The 18620-nt window shown below is 35.8% G+C and overlaps 2 protein-coding genes and 1 pseudogene across 2 annotated transcripts; 2 read left to right on the top strand and 1 right to left on the bottom strand.

Annotated features, from left to right (window-relative positions):
- Positions 1-4312: 4312 nt before the first annotated feature.
- On the top strand, positions 4313-11177 carry LOC113335559 (annotated as a pseudogene).
- A 284-nt stretch (positions 11178-11461) lies between these two features.
- On the bottom strand, positions 11462-13542 carry LOC113335788 (H/ACA ribonucleoprotein complex subunit 3-like protein). Its single transcript, XM_026581828.1, has 3 exons — positions 13384-13542; positions 12499-12541; positions 11462-11771 (listed from the first exon to the last, which is right to left on the bottom strand). Exons 1-3 carry the CDS (start codon positions 13435-13437, stop codon positions 11674-11676), a joined length of 195 nt encoding a protein of 64 aa, XP_026437613.1. The 5' UTR covers positions 13438-13542; the 3' UTR covers positions 11462-11673.
- Positions 13543-13730: 188 nt separating this feature from the next.
- LOC113335826 lies at positions 13731-16959 on the top strand. The gene is made up of 10 exons (XM_026581864.1): positions 13731-13830; positions 13927-13985; positions 14082-14136; positions 14428-14473; positions 14852-14932; positions 15013-15065; positions 15152-15212; positions 15510-15601; positions 15681-15923; positions 16530-16959. Exons 1-10 carry the CDS (start codon positions 13798-13800, stop codon positions 16677-16679), a joined length of 873 nt encoding a protein of 290 aa, XP_026437649.1. The 5' UTR covers positions 13731-13797; the 3' UTR covers positions 16680-16959.
- Positions 16960-18620: the final 1661 nt, after the last annotated feature.

Raw genomic sequence — 18620 nt, 5'->3', positions numbered from 1 at the left:
CGGGATAGGATTTCCATGCAGATGAGAAAAAGTTAAGGAGATAGAGTGTCTCCTTGTCTTAATCCTATCGAGATATTGAATTTTGGTCCGGGTGAACCATTGAGAAGGATAGAGAAAGAAGTTGTTGATATACATTGCATTATGAGATTAACCCAATTTCATAAAAGCCAAAAGTAATAGGGTTTTTGGATGAAAGACAACTCCACCCTATCGAATGCCTTTAAGAGATCTAGTTTTAGCGCCCGATATCCTTTTATTGCTTTAGATATTTTGATCGAGTGAATAAGCTCATGAGAAATTATAATATTGTCTATTATTTGTATCCCAGGCAGAAAACAGATTGATTAGGAGAATTTAATTTGTTGAGGATGTGCTTTAATCTATTCGCAAGAATTTTTTATATTACTTATAGATTGCATTACTTTAACTAATGGGTCTAAAATCATTCGGGGTCTGCGAAGTGGTTATTTTTGGAATAAACGTAATGAAAGAACAATTAAAATATATGTATTAAGAATACCAGATTTTTAAATAAAAATCTTGGACTGAGCTAATTATACGACCCAAAAATTTCCCAATTAGCTTTGAAGAATCCTGGTTGGAAAACGTCTGGACCCGGAGTCCCCCATTGATTCATCTAGACAAGGTGAGACAAATTTCATCTATAGTGGGGAATATGAAAAGGGCGTTATTTTCAGCTTCGGTGACACATGGCTTAATGATGTTGGATAGGTCAAAGTTATTTATTTGAGAAGTGCCTATTTGGGTAAAATGATTTACTAGAAGAGAATTGAGTTTTTTCCATATTAGAGAGCCAAAGACCAGAAGGTTCTCTAAGAGAGATGATGGAATTTATTCTTTTTTTATTGGAAGCCGTGGCATAGAAATATTTTGTATTCTGATCATATTCCTTGAAGAATTTATATCTAGACAGCTGATGGTATAAATCATTATTTATTTTGTACCATTTTCTTAATTCCTCTTGTTGATTTTTCAACTTTTCTATGTCACTGGATATGTTTCGGGATATATGAATGCTCCCTATTTTGTAATTTAAATTCTTAATTTTATTGTGAATGTTGTTGAAGATGTGTAAATTCCAATGAGCAAGGTAGAAGCTAAAGTTTCAAGGAAAAATTCCTTTATGTGGAATTATTGGAGTGTAACTCCCAAGCCGCTTTTACATCATTAGATAAAGTGGGATGGGATAGCCAAGACCTAATACACCTAAATGGTTTTTGTGTTTTATGTTTTTCAGGGTTGGAATCTAGTAAAATAGGTGTATGACCGACCATACTCTGTATGAATTAGTTAGCTTGGTGTCTGAAAAGTTCAAAGATCAATGAAAGGAGATCAAATCTCTCACGTATATTCACGTCTGCCTTTCTGTTGTTGGACTAGGTGAACAGAACGCCATCGTATCCCGCATAATTCCTGTGAGTCAATTGTCTGAACAATAAAAGATTTATTATTGGAGCTTTCTTTATTACCCCTTGCTTTTCGACTGGGTCTAGGCTGATATTTATGTCCCCGATCAGTATCCAAGATATGAGTCAATTGTTCTATTTTTCATCAGCTTTAATGGATCCGTAAACATACGTGATTATAATCTCAATATCTCCTAATTATGTTTCAAAAGTGACAAACATTAAACCTTGATGATATTAACCTCATGTCAATATTATTGTGTCAGGCTATATCTAACTCTTTTGATATTCTCACGGAAGGAACAATAAACCAGTCATGAAATTGAGAATCTTTAAGTAATAAATCCATCTGAGACAAAAGAGTTTTTGTCTTTTTTGTCTCGGATGGATTTATTACTTAAAAATTCTCAGTTTCATGACTGGTTTTTTGTTTTTGTTGTCTCTTTTGTCTCGGTTAAAAAGACAATGTTAGGTTTGTAATATTGGCAAAGATAGTTAAAATGGTCCTTTGTTAAAGGGGTTCCTATACCATGTGCATTCCCTGATAACAACTTCATCTTGCCAAAACAACACAATCTAGTCCAAACTGCTATGAAGGTATAGAGAGACAAAACGAAACGATTTGGACGAAAGAAAGGAGAAAAGAAAAGAAAAAAAATGCAGGAGATAGCAAATGATTACTTAGATAGATAAAAGGGAATCAGGAGGAAAACAAAAATTAGGAACCACCCGAGTCCTAAGAGAAAAATAAGTGATATGGAATCAACAAAAAACAAGGAAAGAATAGATATATAGGAAATTTCACCAATAAAGAGGAACAAAAAGGGGCTCAATAAATATAACAAAAAAAAGGACTTTAAGAAAGATAACATCAAAATCAAAGGGGATTGGGAGAGGATTGCGAGTAAGAATTTAGTACAAGAATTGGAATACAAATTAAATGTAGAGAAATTTATAAACTGTAAGAAAGCAACAATGCACAGTAAGATAGGTAGCAGCAAAAGCCTAAATTGGCAGAGTGAGAACTGACTAAATTACTAGAGAATCAAGGAATAAAAGGATTATAAAAGACAACATAACTAGGAATTTAACATAAACTAAAGCAAGATGGTGATATCTAATAAAGGGAATTAGAAAGGAGGAAAGTTAACTACAATACAAACAGTATAAATAGAAATTACTACTACAGTTTAACTACAACACAGACAAGATAAGGAGAAAATACTACTACAGTTTTAACAGAAAAAAAAGTGAAATACTGGAACACAGAATAACAGACAAAAACAAGCAAAAAACAATCATAATAGAGAGCCATAGGCTCTGATGGTTATCTGCACATAAAAACACAAAATTTCTGCACTTTGGGGGTCATGATAACTAACAGTCATTGCTTGCAGCTTTCTTTCCCTTTGATTTAGAGTCTTTGTCAGTAAGGTTGGTGTTTGAAGCTTCATCTTTGAACCATTGATGAGGATAAGTATTAACATTAATCTGATTTTCTATGACATGAATGTCCCTTGAAACTTCATGCATATGATTGGATGGAGGGTAGTTCAGGTCAATTTCAGTAATTAATGGTTTCTTAGTTGTTGGTAGTGGAAAGTCCCAGTGGAAGTAAGATTGCATGAGGCTCGAGTTTCATAGATAGGATGTGTCATTAGCTGGTATGTGATGGTAAGAACTAGCTTCACTCCATAAACCAGTCTCAAAGCTAAACATTTGACGAGGCCTATCTCTTTTATGAATCACTTTCCATATATATGAATCAGAATGCAAACCCATATTTGTATAAAAAGAAGGAGGAGCAGCATTAAGAGTACTTGAAGGAACTGATTCACTAGAGAAATGAGCTGGAAGTTTACCATTATCTTGGCTAACAGTCTCAGCATCAAGTTGTTTAAGATAGTCAGTGCAAGTTACCTCAGAAACTACTTGCTCTAACATTGAATGGCTAGGATATCATCTGAGAACTGGATGTCCTGCTGCATGTATTGTTGCTTTATCTGCAGCATCATGTCAGGTTCTTGTTGTTGTGTATCCATTTGTTGCATAGCAGCCATTTTGGCATCGGCTCTTGCTTGTTGTCTCAAGCTTGTTGTTGGTCTAATTCAAATTGTTCACAATTTTGCAGCTTATAACCAATGACATTACAAAACTGAAAGTTTACTTCATTGGTAAATCACATCTCATTTTCTGCGGCAACACTGAATCTCAGACTTTGCCAACACTTGATACTTGATCTAACAGTTATGAAGTAGCTCCTATTATCTTTCCTGACTGGAAAAGAGAAGTATAAAATATCTCCCATGTAAGCCATATATCTTCTAAGTTTATCACTGTTGACTTGAGTTGGAGTCAAGTTATGAAATGTGATGAAGAACATTTCTTAAGATGGATTCCAACTTGCAAAGTTCTCAGTTCTCTCTTATTTTCTGATACAGAAAAGTCACCATAAACTAGTCTAATAGCAACAGCTAAATCTCTATGCACCTCGTTTTCTCTTTCAAATATGACCAAATATACCCACTCATTAACCATGTTAACTGATAAACCACCTTGAATCTTTCATTGACAAAGCAATGCATTTTTGACATTCCAGCTATCTCTAGCAACTGGCTCAGCAGATCTACGTAACAGACATCTTGTGGAAAGATTTTAATTATTCTGATATCTAGAGGGAATAACTTCATTGAGGTTAAATTGTCTTCCACTACTCAGATTCAATGATATTTAAAGTTGATTTATTAACTAGGAAACATCACCATGCCAAACAACATACATGGTGATACACGCACTCAGCTGAAAAGCTACTTAAAAGGGTTTTGAGGGTTGTTGGTTGCAATGGGGAATAGGTAAAGGTTTTATCAGAGTAATGAGAGCACATCATGGGTAAGAACCTCAACATCTTACAGTGCTTAAATAGTAAAAATTTGGGTTTGAGAAGAGAGATTAGGTTTATAAAAAATTAATTTTGGAAATCGAATTAAATTACCATCACAGAAACAAGCTTCAATTGGGTGAAGATTAGGCTTCGATAGAAAAGCTACCAGGTGTATGAATTTGTTGGGATTTCTTACAAATGTCATGGGAGAAGATTAAAAATTGAAGAAGGTATCAAGCAAATGAAATCTCAGATCCGGCGTGATTAAGAGTAACAAGTTGAGAGGGATTAATTATAATCATTACCTAACAGATTACGATAAGAATCAAACTTCAGCGTGTGATAATAAGATTGCTGCAGAAGATTTCCTGACTGCCACTACCACTTTCGTTGGTTCAAACATAAAATTGGCCTTGATCATCTCAATACATGACCCATATTTAGCAGAAAATGCTATTCACTTATGTGTTTCTAACCCATCAGGGCCTATGAACAGCCGGTTAGCCGCTCATGGCAGGGGAGAAACCAAAAGAAGTAGAGAAAAACTCTAAGGGAACTTGTTTTTTTACGTGGGAAAGGAAAAGGGGTTTTTCTCTATCGAAAAGAGTAAAGCAGACTTTGTTTGAATATCAAATTAGATCAGAAAAATCGAAATTGTTGAATTATAATTATGTGGTCTTGAGGAATGTTTTCACCTCCCTTGACCATTTTTCATGTTTATTTTTTATCGTCATCTTCTTCGGATGAATATCGTGACGACTTTTCATCTCTGAAAATAACAATCACATGTCTGTCATGATATTCAACCCTAAACTTTGACGTGTAAAATAAATCGTGTCGACTAATAACCAGCAAAAACTTGTTTTCCTGTGTTCAATTTTGAAATTATTTGCCATGGTTTTTAAAACCTAACTTGCCTACTAGGTTACGGTCGTGGCTTATAAAGAGAGCAACAGCCTTATTCTTGAGCAATCTGGTAATCTCCGTGAGATTTGGTGGTATCTTTTTCCCACGGATTCCCAACATGATCAACTACATATCGTTATGGTTCCGTTTTTAGCATTTGGTCATTTGAATCCATTTCTAGAGCTCGCAATGTCCTTGGCTAACATGGGTCATCACATATCTTTCATCTCCACTCCACGAAACATCCAAAGACTCCTTCCTAATCTCGCTTCCGACCTTTCTTCTTCAAGCCTCATCAACGTGGTCTCTTTCCCACTGCCAAAAGATGAGAATTTACGTGACCAAGCAGAGTCCCTCCCTGCCAAAGAAGTACCGTACTTGAAGAGTCAAGAATTGAGTTTCTTTGATAATCATACAGAGAGGTAATAACCTCTATTTATATTTACATGAGATGATAATAACCTCTATTTACATGAGATGATACAATATCTTGGGAATCAATTATAATTAAGATGATTGATCCTTGATTGACTCTAATGTATATCAACGCTAACTATTTTAGTAAACAAAATATATGATATCAATTACACAACTATTTTAGTAAACAAAATATATGATATCAATTACACAACTTCAATCACTCTTGACAGAAGATATGCAGCTGTACATGACTTGGTACTATGTACACGCCAATACCCCCCTCAAGTTGGAGCGGGTGCAGAAATTTGACAAACGCCCAACTTGCTTACTAACTTCGTGAACTGGTTTGCACCAAGAGGCTTCGTAAAGACATCAGCGAGTTGTGCAGCTCGAGGAGAAGACATAAATTGACTTAAATAGGTAACCGCATAATTAATATCGGGCCTGGTTACCGTAAGATAAAGTAAGCGACCAATAAGGCGCCTAAACTGTGATGGGTCTTTAAGTGGAGCACCATCCATGGGTAATAACTTTAGATGTTGTTCCATAGGAAATGTTGATGGCTTTTTCCCGGTTAGGCCAGAGTCACGCAAGATATCAAGAATATATTTGCGTTGACATAGAAAAATTCCATTAGAAGAATGGGAAACCTCTATTCCCAAAAAATATTGTAAACGACCCAAGTCTTTAATTGAAAACAAAGTTTCTAAACGAGAAATTAGACGAGAAATAGCAGTAGAATCATTTCCGGTAATCACAATATCATCGACGTAGACTAAAACATATAGAGATAAATATTTTCAATGAAGAGTAAACAACGAATAATCAGCAGTAGATTGCTGGAAACCCTCAGCAATAAGGGAGGACGAAAATTTCGCAAACCACTGGCGAGAGGCCTGTTTAAGACCTTAAATAGATTTTTTTAAACGACAAACTTGGTTAGGTTTACCAAATCCAGGTGGAGGACGCATGTAGATTTCCTCATCAAGATCACCTTGAAGAAATGCATTGTTAACATCAAGTTGGTGTAAATGCCAACCTTTTATGGAAGCTAAAGAAAGCAAAACTCTAACGGTAACTAACTTTGCAACAGGAGCAAACGTATCATGATAGTCCACCCCTTCAAGTTGGGTATAACCTTTTGCAACCAAACGAGCTTTGTATCGCTCAATACTACCATCAGATTTGTATTTAATTTTGTAAACCCATTTGCAACCAACAATAGATTTACCGGGAGGAAGAAAATCCATCTCCATCCAAGTGTCATTGTCCTTCAAGGCCCGAACTTGTTCAACCATAGCATTGCTCCATACTGAAATCTGCATAGCAGCCTTAAAAGAAGTTGGTTCCGCTGTGTTCAAAACTGTGGTCAAGAAAATTTTATGAGAAGGACTAAAATTATCAAACGACAAATAATTTGTAAGAGGATAAGGTTGAGATTGGGAACACTCAACAGAAGAACAAACATAATCTTTTAAGTAAGAAGGTAAATTGTGTGATCTTTCCGATCGTCGTAAAACAGGATTAGAAGAGTTAACAGGATCAGTTGTGTGATCAGAATCAAGTGTGGGTTCATGAACATTACTAGTTTGAGAATCAGGTGGAAGTTCATGGATGTGGACACTTGTTTGGGAAGGGGATGCTGATGCATGAGTGTTAACATTAATTGGGAAGTCCTGAAGTGGTGAATTGTGTTGGTCCGCTGTAGTATGTGAAATGGGAGAAGGTGGTGTTGTAGACAAAATAGGTGCGAAAGCAGGTGAACGATTAATAGTGGAATCTGAAGGGTATATATCTTTATGTAAATGTGGTGGAAAATCAAAGAAAAAATCATCATCTTTAGATGACGTAGTTGTAGATGGTTTTGAGGAACTAGTCTCATCAAAAGGAAAAATGTCTTCATAAAAGACAACGTCACGAGAAACAAACTTTCGACGTCTTTCAATATCATAAACAATATATCCTTTTTGAGCAAAAGGATACCCAAGAAAAATGCAGGGTGTAGCCCATTGATCAAATTTAGTTTTAATGTTGATATTGCGAGCAAAACAAAGACACCCAAAAACACGTAAAGCAGAATAATCTGGTGGTGTACCAAACAATTTTTCATGTGGAGATATATGATTTAAAAGCTGTGTTGGCATTTTATTAATTAAGTAAGTTGCTGCCAATAAACATTCCCCCCAAAATTGAATAGGAAGGTTGGAATGAAAACGAAGAGCACGAGCTACTTCAAGTAAATGTCGATGCTTTCTTTCAACAAAACCATTTTGTTGTGGAGTATAAATACAACATCGTTGGTGAACAATTCCCATTTTAGAAAAATAAGCTTGAAGTTCCTTTGATAAGAACTCAGATCCATTATCGGATCGAAATTTTTGAAGATCAGGAATTATAAATGAACCCGACCCGGTAGACACACGACGAACAGGTTTCTTATATTGAGTAATAACCTGGTTAAAAAAATAAAATAACTATTTTAAGGTTTCTTATTTTAATTTCATCAGAAAAACCCAAGTACAACGAGTGTAATCATCAACAATCGTCAAAAAATAACGATCACCATTTAAAGAAGGAACCGAAAAAGGTCCCCAAATATCACAATGAATTAATTGAAACGGAGATGTACTAAAAGTAATATTTTTATTAAATGGTAAGCGAGACTGTTTTGCCATAGGTAAGATTACACATTTGTGTTCCAAAGTATAATGCATATAATTAAAACGATTAATTAGAGAGCGAAAACGACCTAAACTAGGGTGCCCAAGGCGAAAATGACATAGATCAAAAGGCTTATTTTTCATAAAATAAAGCACCGAAGAAGAGCGCAATTGATATAAGCCTGAAACCAAATCACCCTGACCAATAAGTTTCTTCGTCCATCGGTCCTGAAAACGACAAGAATTATGAGAAAAAGTAATTTCACAATTTGAAGAAGAACATAACCTACTCAATGAAATGAGGTTATATTTAAAGGATGGTAAATAATAAACATCCCTTAAAATCAAAGTGGGGGAAAGATTAACAATACCAATATGAGAAATCAAAGCCCTTGTACCATCAGGTAATAAAACACTCATATTAGGCGGGGCAATTTTATAAGTTGAAAATATTTTTAGAGATGAACATGCATGGTGGATAGCACCGCTATCAATAATCCATTCAGTATCTAAGGAACATAAAAACGTACCAACGAGATTCATTTTAGGTTGTTCGTCTGCTATAGCAGGGAGTGTTGCAGCAAAAGCAGCCAAGCGAGCCAAGTGATCAGCGGATAATCCAGGGAAAAGCGGACCAGCAGTAGTTGGTGGAGGGATCATCCCTTGTGATGCATCATGTTGTTCTGGTAGCACACCTTGAAGAACAACAGAAGTGGTAGCCAAAGTTGTGCCATCCTTGCGCTTATATTTTGGTGGATAACCATTCAGTTTGTAACAACGGTCTCTAGTATGACCATCTTTATGACAGTAATCATAATAATAACTTCTCTTTTTGTTAGTTTTGGAAGAGCTATCACTTTCATGACGAGCAACAACAAGGGTAGCCGATTTAACAATTGGATGGTATTAGCCAAAGATTGTTGAACCTCTTCTTGTCGGACTAAATTATAAATAGTTAACAAGGGTGGAAACTCAATACGCTGCAAAATGTTAGAACGGAGACCAGCATACCTATCATGAAGGCCTTGTAAGAACTCCATGGCTCTATCTTGGTTAAGATGATCAATAGCATCCTTTGCATTAGCACAAATACAAGTACTTACAGGTCTTATAGCACCCATTTCATCCCAAATAGCACGAAGACGACCATAAAAAACCATCACAGACGAACCATCCTGCTTAATAGAGGCAAGTTGTTGTTTCAATTGATATAGCTTTGGAGCACAAGACTCAACATGCCTGTTCTCGAGATCTTTCCAGAAAAGATAAGCAGTAGGAGCATAAGAAGCACTATCTTTAATGCTAGGAAGAATAGCAGCATGAATCCAACCGATGACAAGACCATCTGCCGGCATCCACTCTGCGAGTTTGGCCGGATCAGTTGGTTTGGAAATAGATCCATCAATAATTCATATCTTCCACGATGCAAAGTTATCACCGTTTAATGGAGGGCTACAAAGAACAACGTTGGGGTTGTCCGATGGATGGACAAAAAATGGATCACGATAAGAAGCAATATCCAAAGAAATTGAAGTTGACTGCCTAGTAGGGCTTGAAGCATTAGGACTTTGTTCTCCTTCCATAATCAAAAGACGAAAGAGGAAAAAAAAAATGATAAAAAAAAAATTCCCACAGGAATTTGATCAAACAACTTAAGATCAGATGTTCCTGCTCTGGACCATCAAGAATTGAGTTTCTTTGATAATCATACAGAGAGGTAAGAACCTCTATTTATATTTACATGGAGATACAATATCTAGGGAATCAATTATGATTAAGATGATTGACCATTGATTGACTCTAACGTATATCAACGTAACTATTTTAGTAAACAAAATATAAGATATCAATTACACAACTATTTTAGTAAACAAAATATATGATATCAATTACACAACTTCAATCACTCTTGACAGAAGATATGCAGTTGTATATGACTTGTTACTATGTACACACCAATAAAGAGAGCTTACGATGGCCTCGAAGGTCCTGTCTCCAGTTTCATTGAAACAGCTAAACCTGATTGGATTATTCAAGATTTTGCTCCTTAATTACCGGTTGCCGGCTATTGCGTCAAGGCTTGACATTCCTTGCTGTTTCTTTACCATATTCAATGCATCCGTCAACTGTTTCTTTGGGCCTCCATCGGCTTTCCGGGATAGTGAGTGGTGAAAATGAGTCGAGCAGTAAGGAGGAGAAGCCAGCAATGGACTCGACAGTTCCTCCGAGTTGGATTCCTTTTCCATCTAACTTGGCCTTTCGGTTTGGTAGAGTTTTCGAAACTGTTGATATAAAACGGTCGGGCGTCACTGACGGGAATCGCGTTTCCAGTGCCATAAATGGTTTGGCGAAGTCATGGCTATTCGACGCTGTTTGGAAGTGGAATCCGAGTTCTTGGGTCTCGAAAATCTTTTCAAGAAAAAAGTAATTCCTGTTGGATTACTCCCTCCTCCTCCATCACCTGATATGATCGACGAAGCTGACAGAATGGATGCGGATGAAGGAGTGGCTCGACAAACAAGAGCAAGGATCAGTGGTATATAATAGCACTAGGAAGTGAAGCAACACTAAGTCAATCAGAACTAGGTTTAGAACTATGGAAGTTACCAGTTGGATCAACCAGAGACCTTTTAAGCATGCTACCGATAGGATTCTTGGAAAGAACTAGTGGAAACGGATTTATGTGCATGAGCACTTGGGTTTGGGTGTCCTTTAATCTTGTTGCCAATGGTGATTGATCAGCCATTAAATGCAAGAACACTGGTGTGGAAAGAGATGGGGTTAGAGATTGAAAGAAATGAAGATGGGTCTTTTACCAGAGAGTCAGTTGCCAAGTCATTGAGGACAGTGATGGTGGATGAAGTTATGTTTATGAGTAGCTAAATCTACTCAGATAATGAAAAAGGAGCAATTAATAGTCTTTGCACAAGTACATCTGATTGTTGGCTATGTTCCCCAAAGAGTCTGGCGCTTCGCGTTTTTTTCTAGTGTTGGCAGAGGTTACTGGGTTGTATTTCAGTATTCCCAACCTTAACTACAAAAATAAGCAAGTCTCAAACAGTATCACAATCTTCCAAAACATAACTAAGCATAAGACTGGAGATTTAGAACAAGAGATCGGCTATAGGTGCTGCTCAGAAATATTTCATCCAACAAAACACTACTGATATCTGAAAATGCAAATTCCTAAAGAAGATAAAAGAACGCAGAGCAATTCAAACATACAACTGGATAGAAATATTACTCATTAACAATAGTGTTGCTTCTATAGTTACTGCTAAGTTCAGTATCATCATGTTTAACTCCTAATACAATGAAGTTGGAAACATAATACATCTAACGGAACATTACTCGCAGTATGAAATGTCAGGTAAGTTTCTTAATACTTGGGTGCTGGCTTCTGAGTTGGCAACAATCCAAATCTCTTTTTCAAAAGAACTCTCTGCCTGGAGTATTTGTCATCTGGGGAGAACCGAGCTGCAGTGTACAAGAACATGTGAGATTATTGCAAAAGAAACTATTACTAGGTTGAGCAGTAAGAAGAAAATAAAAGATGTGCACTACAATGTATGAAAGTTCAAACCATTTATTAGTTCATAAAACACATTATAGAAGTTATGTACATTCACAAGCTTTAACATGTAATTGGTTTTTACTATATGATTCCTTTGCTAACTACGCATAACATATCTTAAACCGCACAACTAGTGTCACTCTTTCATTCATGCCTGTCATCAGACAACAATGATTTATGCTACAAAGAAAGCATTTAAACTGTCGCATGATATCATGACCTCTAGAATAAAATCCTGATACTTTACTTATTTAAACTTATCCAAGGATTATTCAGATATTTTAGTCTTTCACACAGAAACTTTAGACTTTTGCAAATTTTAGCCCAACCACGCATATATAAAGGCAATTTACAAACATTGCACCAAAGATAAACAGCAGAATTACAGAATTTGCAATCAAACCTAATGCAAAGCCTTCCGAATTTGCAATAGTTAATCTCAATGAAAAGGCCTCCTAAATTTGCAGTGACCGATATGCAATGACTAAAATTTGTAAGCAGATTCAGCGGTTTCAGATCAACTATTGAAACATTAACAATAGCGATAAATCAACCAAAAATCACCAGTGTCGCAACAAATATAATGTTCAAGAAATTCTTAAATCTCACATCAAAAACAAATCACATTACCTGGATGAGCGGATTCTGTTGCCTTCCCAAGTGGTGATTCTTTCTGTTAAGAGGACAAACAGAAGTAAGAAGACGACCTCACAAAAAACATAATGTTACAGCTAGAAAGAATACTATCCAAAAACCAAACAATCCACAAGGAGACACAGGACAGGACAGGACGCCTAAGAGAAACAACGCACTCTGATTGTTATTTGGCTGGCCAATATGGCAACGGTTGATTCTTGCTGGTATAAACACTCATACAATGTACTCGAAAGTCTTGAAAATAACTCCTTGTTGCAAAAGTCATTTCTTTAGATATTTCCTTCTCCAGGTTTACATGTTATGAGATCGAACAATAGCCGTAAGACCCTTAACAGTGAGAGCATACTATTGAACCAACACACCACCAACATCGAAGTACAGAAAACCCTTTCGTTTCTTGTCAACTCAAAAGAATCAAAAAGTTCCCAAAGCAACTAGTATCCCCTGTAATGTCCCGATTCAAGGAAAGTTGAGTTCAACCCCTCATGAGATACTAGAGAACTAAGTCCAGTGCACATCATCATATATCCTCACAAGCAAGGATTTCAAGAACTATGAACAAAAATACTTTGTGAAAATCAAAAGATCCAATTTCAAATTAGTGTACCCGCCGTCTACTTATCATGCTTCTAATCTCACTTTCAATAATCAAAACTAATGGAGTCCTTAATGAACTTTCTACAAAAACCCCTTAATAACTAGAATCAAACAGACCTCTAAAACATAACCAAATTCAATCTTTGATAAAACCCATACTCCAAAACAATAACTCAACTAGATAATCATGAAAAAACAAAACCAAAATCACAAAGTACACTAATTTTAAAACAGAGAAATTTTGAGTTTTTGAGTTTATACCTTAACAGTGTAAACCTTGTCACCGTTGTCATTGATGTAGTACTGAAGATACATCTTGTGATTGATTGATTAATTCTTCCTCCTTAAACCCTAAAAAATTTCAAAACTTTCTTTTCCCAGCAGCTGCAGCCAAAAACCCCAGAGAGAAACAGAGAGAGAGGATTTAAGAAGAAGTTGAATTTGGAAATCCCTAAAACCCTAGATAATCACTTTCTACTGCAATTACAATAATACCCTTATAATTAAAAAGGACTATTTCTCAATTAGGTAACTATTCAAGGGACTTCTGTCAGATATAAATATAAAAAAAAAAAATTTAGGCTCTTTTTGGATCTTCTCCTCTTGTAGACTCCTCTCCTGTGAGTAAACCCCAGAGGAGCTTAAACCCTTAAACCCTTGATTAGGGTAAACGTAATGGAACCAGAATCAACTAGACCTGTTAGAAAGGTGGGATTTTTTATTTTATTTTTTTTCAATTTTTTTTTTTTTTAGTATGATTATTGATGAACTCAATGTTAATGGTAATCTCAAAATTTTATACAGGTTAGATTTGCCCCAAAAGTCCCAGTTCGGAAACCAGTAGTAAAAGTTGAACCCAAAGAGTAAATTTTATTGATCTTTGTTTCTTACATTGAATTTGGTTTTAATTTCCTTTTGATTATTTAACCATAATTTTTTTCGTATTGTGATGTTCGCAGAGAGGTTATTGATGATGAAATACTAGCCGAAACTCAAAGGATTCTCCGTCTCAATGTACGTGGGGTTACATTTTACTTGACATTTGTTTCAATTTTCTATGGTGATTTTTGTGGTGTATTTGTATTCTTAATTAAGATGGGGCGCCGTGTAATGGCGTTTATTGTTAGTGTTAGATGAATGTGATTCAACTCTGCCAGTCCTTGTTAGGCTGATTACATGATCAATTGATATACATTCTGAATGCGGCTTTGTTTTCGGTTTAGAAAAGATTGTGCATAATGTTACTTTGATCTAGTGTACATTGCTCATATTTCCCCTTTGTTGTTTTGTTTTTTGAATTGATAGGAAAATACTGGATGGGGAAGGGGAAGAGCCAAAATTGAAAAGAAAGGTAAGTTTCTTTTTTCTAGTTATATGCTGATCGTTGGAGTTTTCGCGCAGATTTTTATTTTCTTATATCGTACGCTCTATTTACATGAATAGATTATGATAATCACATCTAAAACCTGTGAAAGTTGATGTTAGAACATCCATGAAAGTTCAGTTATCCGTCTAATAAAAATTGAGTAATTTGCTGATACATGCCCCTGCATCATTAGGGAGAATGTCCTGCCAATACCAGCAATGAGTGGGTTAAGCGTAATACAAAGTATCAATGTTTCGTTTGTCACACCGGCCACTAAGTCATGTTCAAAATATGACTCAGAATCAGTATAGCTTGATAGGATATTTCGTTGAGTTGGTACTAATCTCTGGTATTACTTTGCAGAATCACAGGTTCAAGTTGCTTTTGGTCAAGGAGCTACATGGAATTCCACGAAGCATTATCCCAAACCAAAGATAGAATCAGGTATACTCTCTCTAAATTATATACTCTCTCTAAATTATATCGTTCAATTGTCTGTAACTTCGTCAACCGTATCTTTGTAGATGGTATTGGTGGATCAGCTCCAAAAATGGAGAAAAAATACAATGAACCATGGGTACGCTCAACAATGAAACTCCAATAATTCCACTCCCTCCTCTCTTTCTCTCCTGAATTGATTTTTATCATCTGATGCTGCTGCAGAGTTACCACAGTTACTATCCGGTCACCGTGCCCCTGAGGCCACCGGGTTCTGGAAATCCAGGTATGCAGTGAGTTGTCCCATTAGAGGAATGATTTACTTTAGATAAGTTCTCCATCATGATTTCTTAGTCAACTCCTTAGGGTCCACATGGAGATGATCTAAGTGTTTGCTTTCCGTTGAGTATGTTCACCTATTTGCCCACTGGTCATCTCTATGTCAGCCCCAGTGAGCAATACATGCTATATGCTAGAATGAAGCATCAAGTGACAATTAGAAAAGAGGTGGCACACACTTAATTGCATTTAAAGGGATGTCGATCTTTCTATAAAATTGCATAACTCTCACATTTTCTTTCAGTACATCTTGATGAGGCGGAATTCGGGGAGGCTGTCTCAAACATGACTTATAACGAGGATGCTCTAAATCCAGCAGAAGATCTTGGACTGACGGTAACTCAATTGCTGCTATCATAAGTACTGTCAATGAGATAAGATGCAGTACTTATATTTTTTGTCTGGTTGTTCGCAGAAGGATGATGAGGACCCTTTCCCTAGACTGATCTTTCTTCAGTTACCAGCGTCTCTGCCTTTAACGAAGAGATCAGCTGCTGCAGAGAGCAACGAAACAGCTGGCAACTCAAAACCATCCAGACCAGTCGGACGTCCAGGTAGAGGCTGCAGTTTGGAAGAATTGCCTCCTGGACTCGTGGGTAAACTTTTGGTGTACAAGAGTGGCAAAGTTAAATTGAAGGTCGGAGACACCCTTTACGATGTAAGTGCAGTATATAACACCATTCTGTATATAATCAAGACTTCACTTCTTATATTTCTGGTTATTTTCGCTTGGGTCATCTTTGGAAGAGTTTTAGCATGACTTAGTTGTTAGGCGTCAAATTTTCTTTAGCTGAGATTTGTTCGATATTTCATACTCTTGATTGTTAGTGATTTCATTTGCATTCTTGCAAAATAGGAATAAAATCTGTACTACACCCGAACTCTAGGATTTGTAGTATTTCCATTACCCGAACTCCTTTCGTGTAAATGACAATCTCGTACATAGGTTCTTACCCGCGATCCACGTCATATGGTTGGAGCCTAATTTTATGTATAATCTTTTCATCATGTGGGTGAGGGTTCCATTTTATCAAGGCCAGCATTATATGATTGGAGCTTGATGTTCTTGTAATGTAACCAAATATAGCAAAGCCTCATTAACGAATTGTAGTATGGCAAAGTGAGTAACTTGTCTTAGTGGTTGGACTGTGGACCTTGCTTCGGTCATGCCTGGTTCCAGTTTTTTCATCATCATCATATTGTTTTTTGCGGATTATCTATTTATTTCATTGTTTGAGATCAAAAATTTTACTATTCAATGCAGGTTTCCCCAGGATCACATTTTTCATTTGTTAACGAAGTTGTAGCAGTCAATACTGATAAGAAACAGTGTTGGTCTGTCGGGGAGCTAACTACGCGTGCAATTGTGACCCCAGATGTTGATTCGCTCTTATCTGCCATTGATAACATGTAGTAGTTTCTGCTTCTACAAAAAATTTTGATCCGTTCCATATAGAAAGAAATAAGACCCAAGAGTTTTTTACTTTTATGTTGAAGAATTTGTACAGCAGTTTTGTGATTCTCCATTTTTACCTTCAGAGAATTTGGAGAACAGTGAGAAGCTCCAATTTTACAGGGGCTTTCAAATTCGCTGAAAAAGGCTTAGAGACCATTTGGCGAAAATTGAGACAAAAACATAAATTGTACCCCATGTACTTCATGGAAGGGGATCCATTTTTACTTTTTCTGCAAAATCAGCTCAAAGCTTTATTTGGGGACTATCATTAGCTAATTGAAGAGCATCTATTATTTTTAGTTGTTGCCACAAAATCAGCTCTTCTCCTTTGTGGAACCAAAAGAGACAAAATAGGTTGGTCTAGAGCTAGCAGCAGGCTGGGTTAGGGTTGACTGTGTGGGTTTGTTCTGGATCAAGTCTAGCCAACACTTGGTTTGAGGACCCTCTTATTCTGGCAGACTTGCCCTCCTTGCGAGTTGCCCTCAATGGAGGCTTTGCCCTTAATTATCAGTACATATGGCAGCCGAGCAGGAACCAAATTGTCTATCCAGATATTAATAGACTTTCCATTTCCGCCATTCTAGATGTTATCGTTTTTACCTGGTGGCGGAGTTGGAAATCTTACAAGTGACAAGCAAACTCTCGTTATATGTGGACGATTGAGAATAAATAGGCTTTGGAGCCCAATTTCAAAAAAGAAAAGAAAAAAAAGATTAGGAGCCCGCTGGGCTGGGAGGGCAATTGCCAATCCTTGCTTAAAACTAGAAGTAGGGATTACTGGCTAGTCCAGTTCTAGCAGACCCAGTTAATGGCTAGTCCATCCATGGAAAAGATTTACTCTTTAGTCCAAAAACTTCGTGGAGACTATAAAGTGTATTTTATAAATTCCTAAAACACCCTTCCAGGTCTAATTAGTATCAACACATGTAAATGTTACTAGTAGTATGTTACTACATAATAGTAGTATCAATACGGTGATACTACATATTAATATGTATTGTACTAGTAGTAACAAAAATATCTTATTGTTACTAGTAAATTATGTAACTACTTTACTATACTAAACTAGTATACTAGTATACTACTATAGTATAGTATACTAGTAAACTAGTATTAACTAGTACTAGTAGTAAAATATGTAGTATCAATACATAACAATTTTTTTTGATATGTAGTATCAATACATAACATACTACATATCAATATGTAGTATCAATATCAAACATACTACATATCAATATATAACATACTACATGTCAATATGTAGTTACACCACATAACATATTACATATCAATATATAACATATTACTACTAGTATACTAGTATACTAGTTACTACTAGTATACTACATACTACATATGTTATTACTACATATTACATACTAGTTACTGCTAGTATATTACATACTACATATGTTATTACTACATACTACATACTAGTTACTACTAATTACTACTAGTATACTAGTTACTACTAGTATACTATATTACATATCAATATATAACATACTACATAAGAATATGTAGTATCAATATATAACATACTACATATCAAACATACTACATATCAATATATAACATACTACATGTCAATATGTAGTATCAATACATAACATACTACATATCAATATGTAGTATCAATACATAACATATTACTACTAGTATACTAGTTACTACTAGTATACTAAATACTACATATGTTATTACTACATACTACATACTAGTTACTACTAGTATATTACATACTACATATGTTATTACTACATACTAGTTACTACTAATTACTACTAGTATACAAGTATACATATGTAGTAACATACGTATTATTATACCTAATGTTATATACTAGGGTTAGTAGATTAAATTTACTCTTTTCAAAACTTTTTTGGATTAGGGAGT

Source organism: Papaver somniferum, unplaced genomic scaffold (assembly GCF_003573695.1).
Source record: "Papaver somniferum cultivar HN1 unplaced genomic scaffold, ASM357369v1 unplaced-scaffold_15, whole genome shotgun sequence".
Taxonomy (NCBI): Eukaryota; Viridiplantae; Streptophyta; class Magnoliopsida; order Ranunculales; family Papaveraceae; genus Papaver; species Papaver somniferum.
The sequence above is the reverse complement of the archived record's forward strand: the minus strand, read 5'-3'. Positions and strand labels throughout refer to the sequence as shown.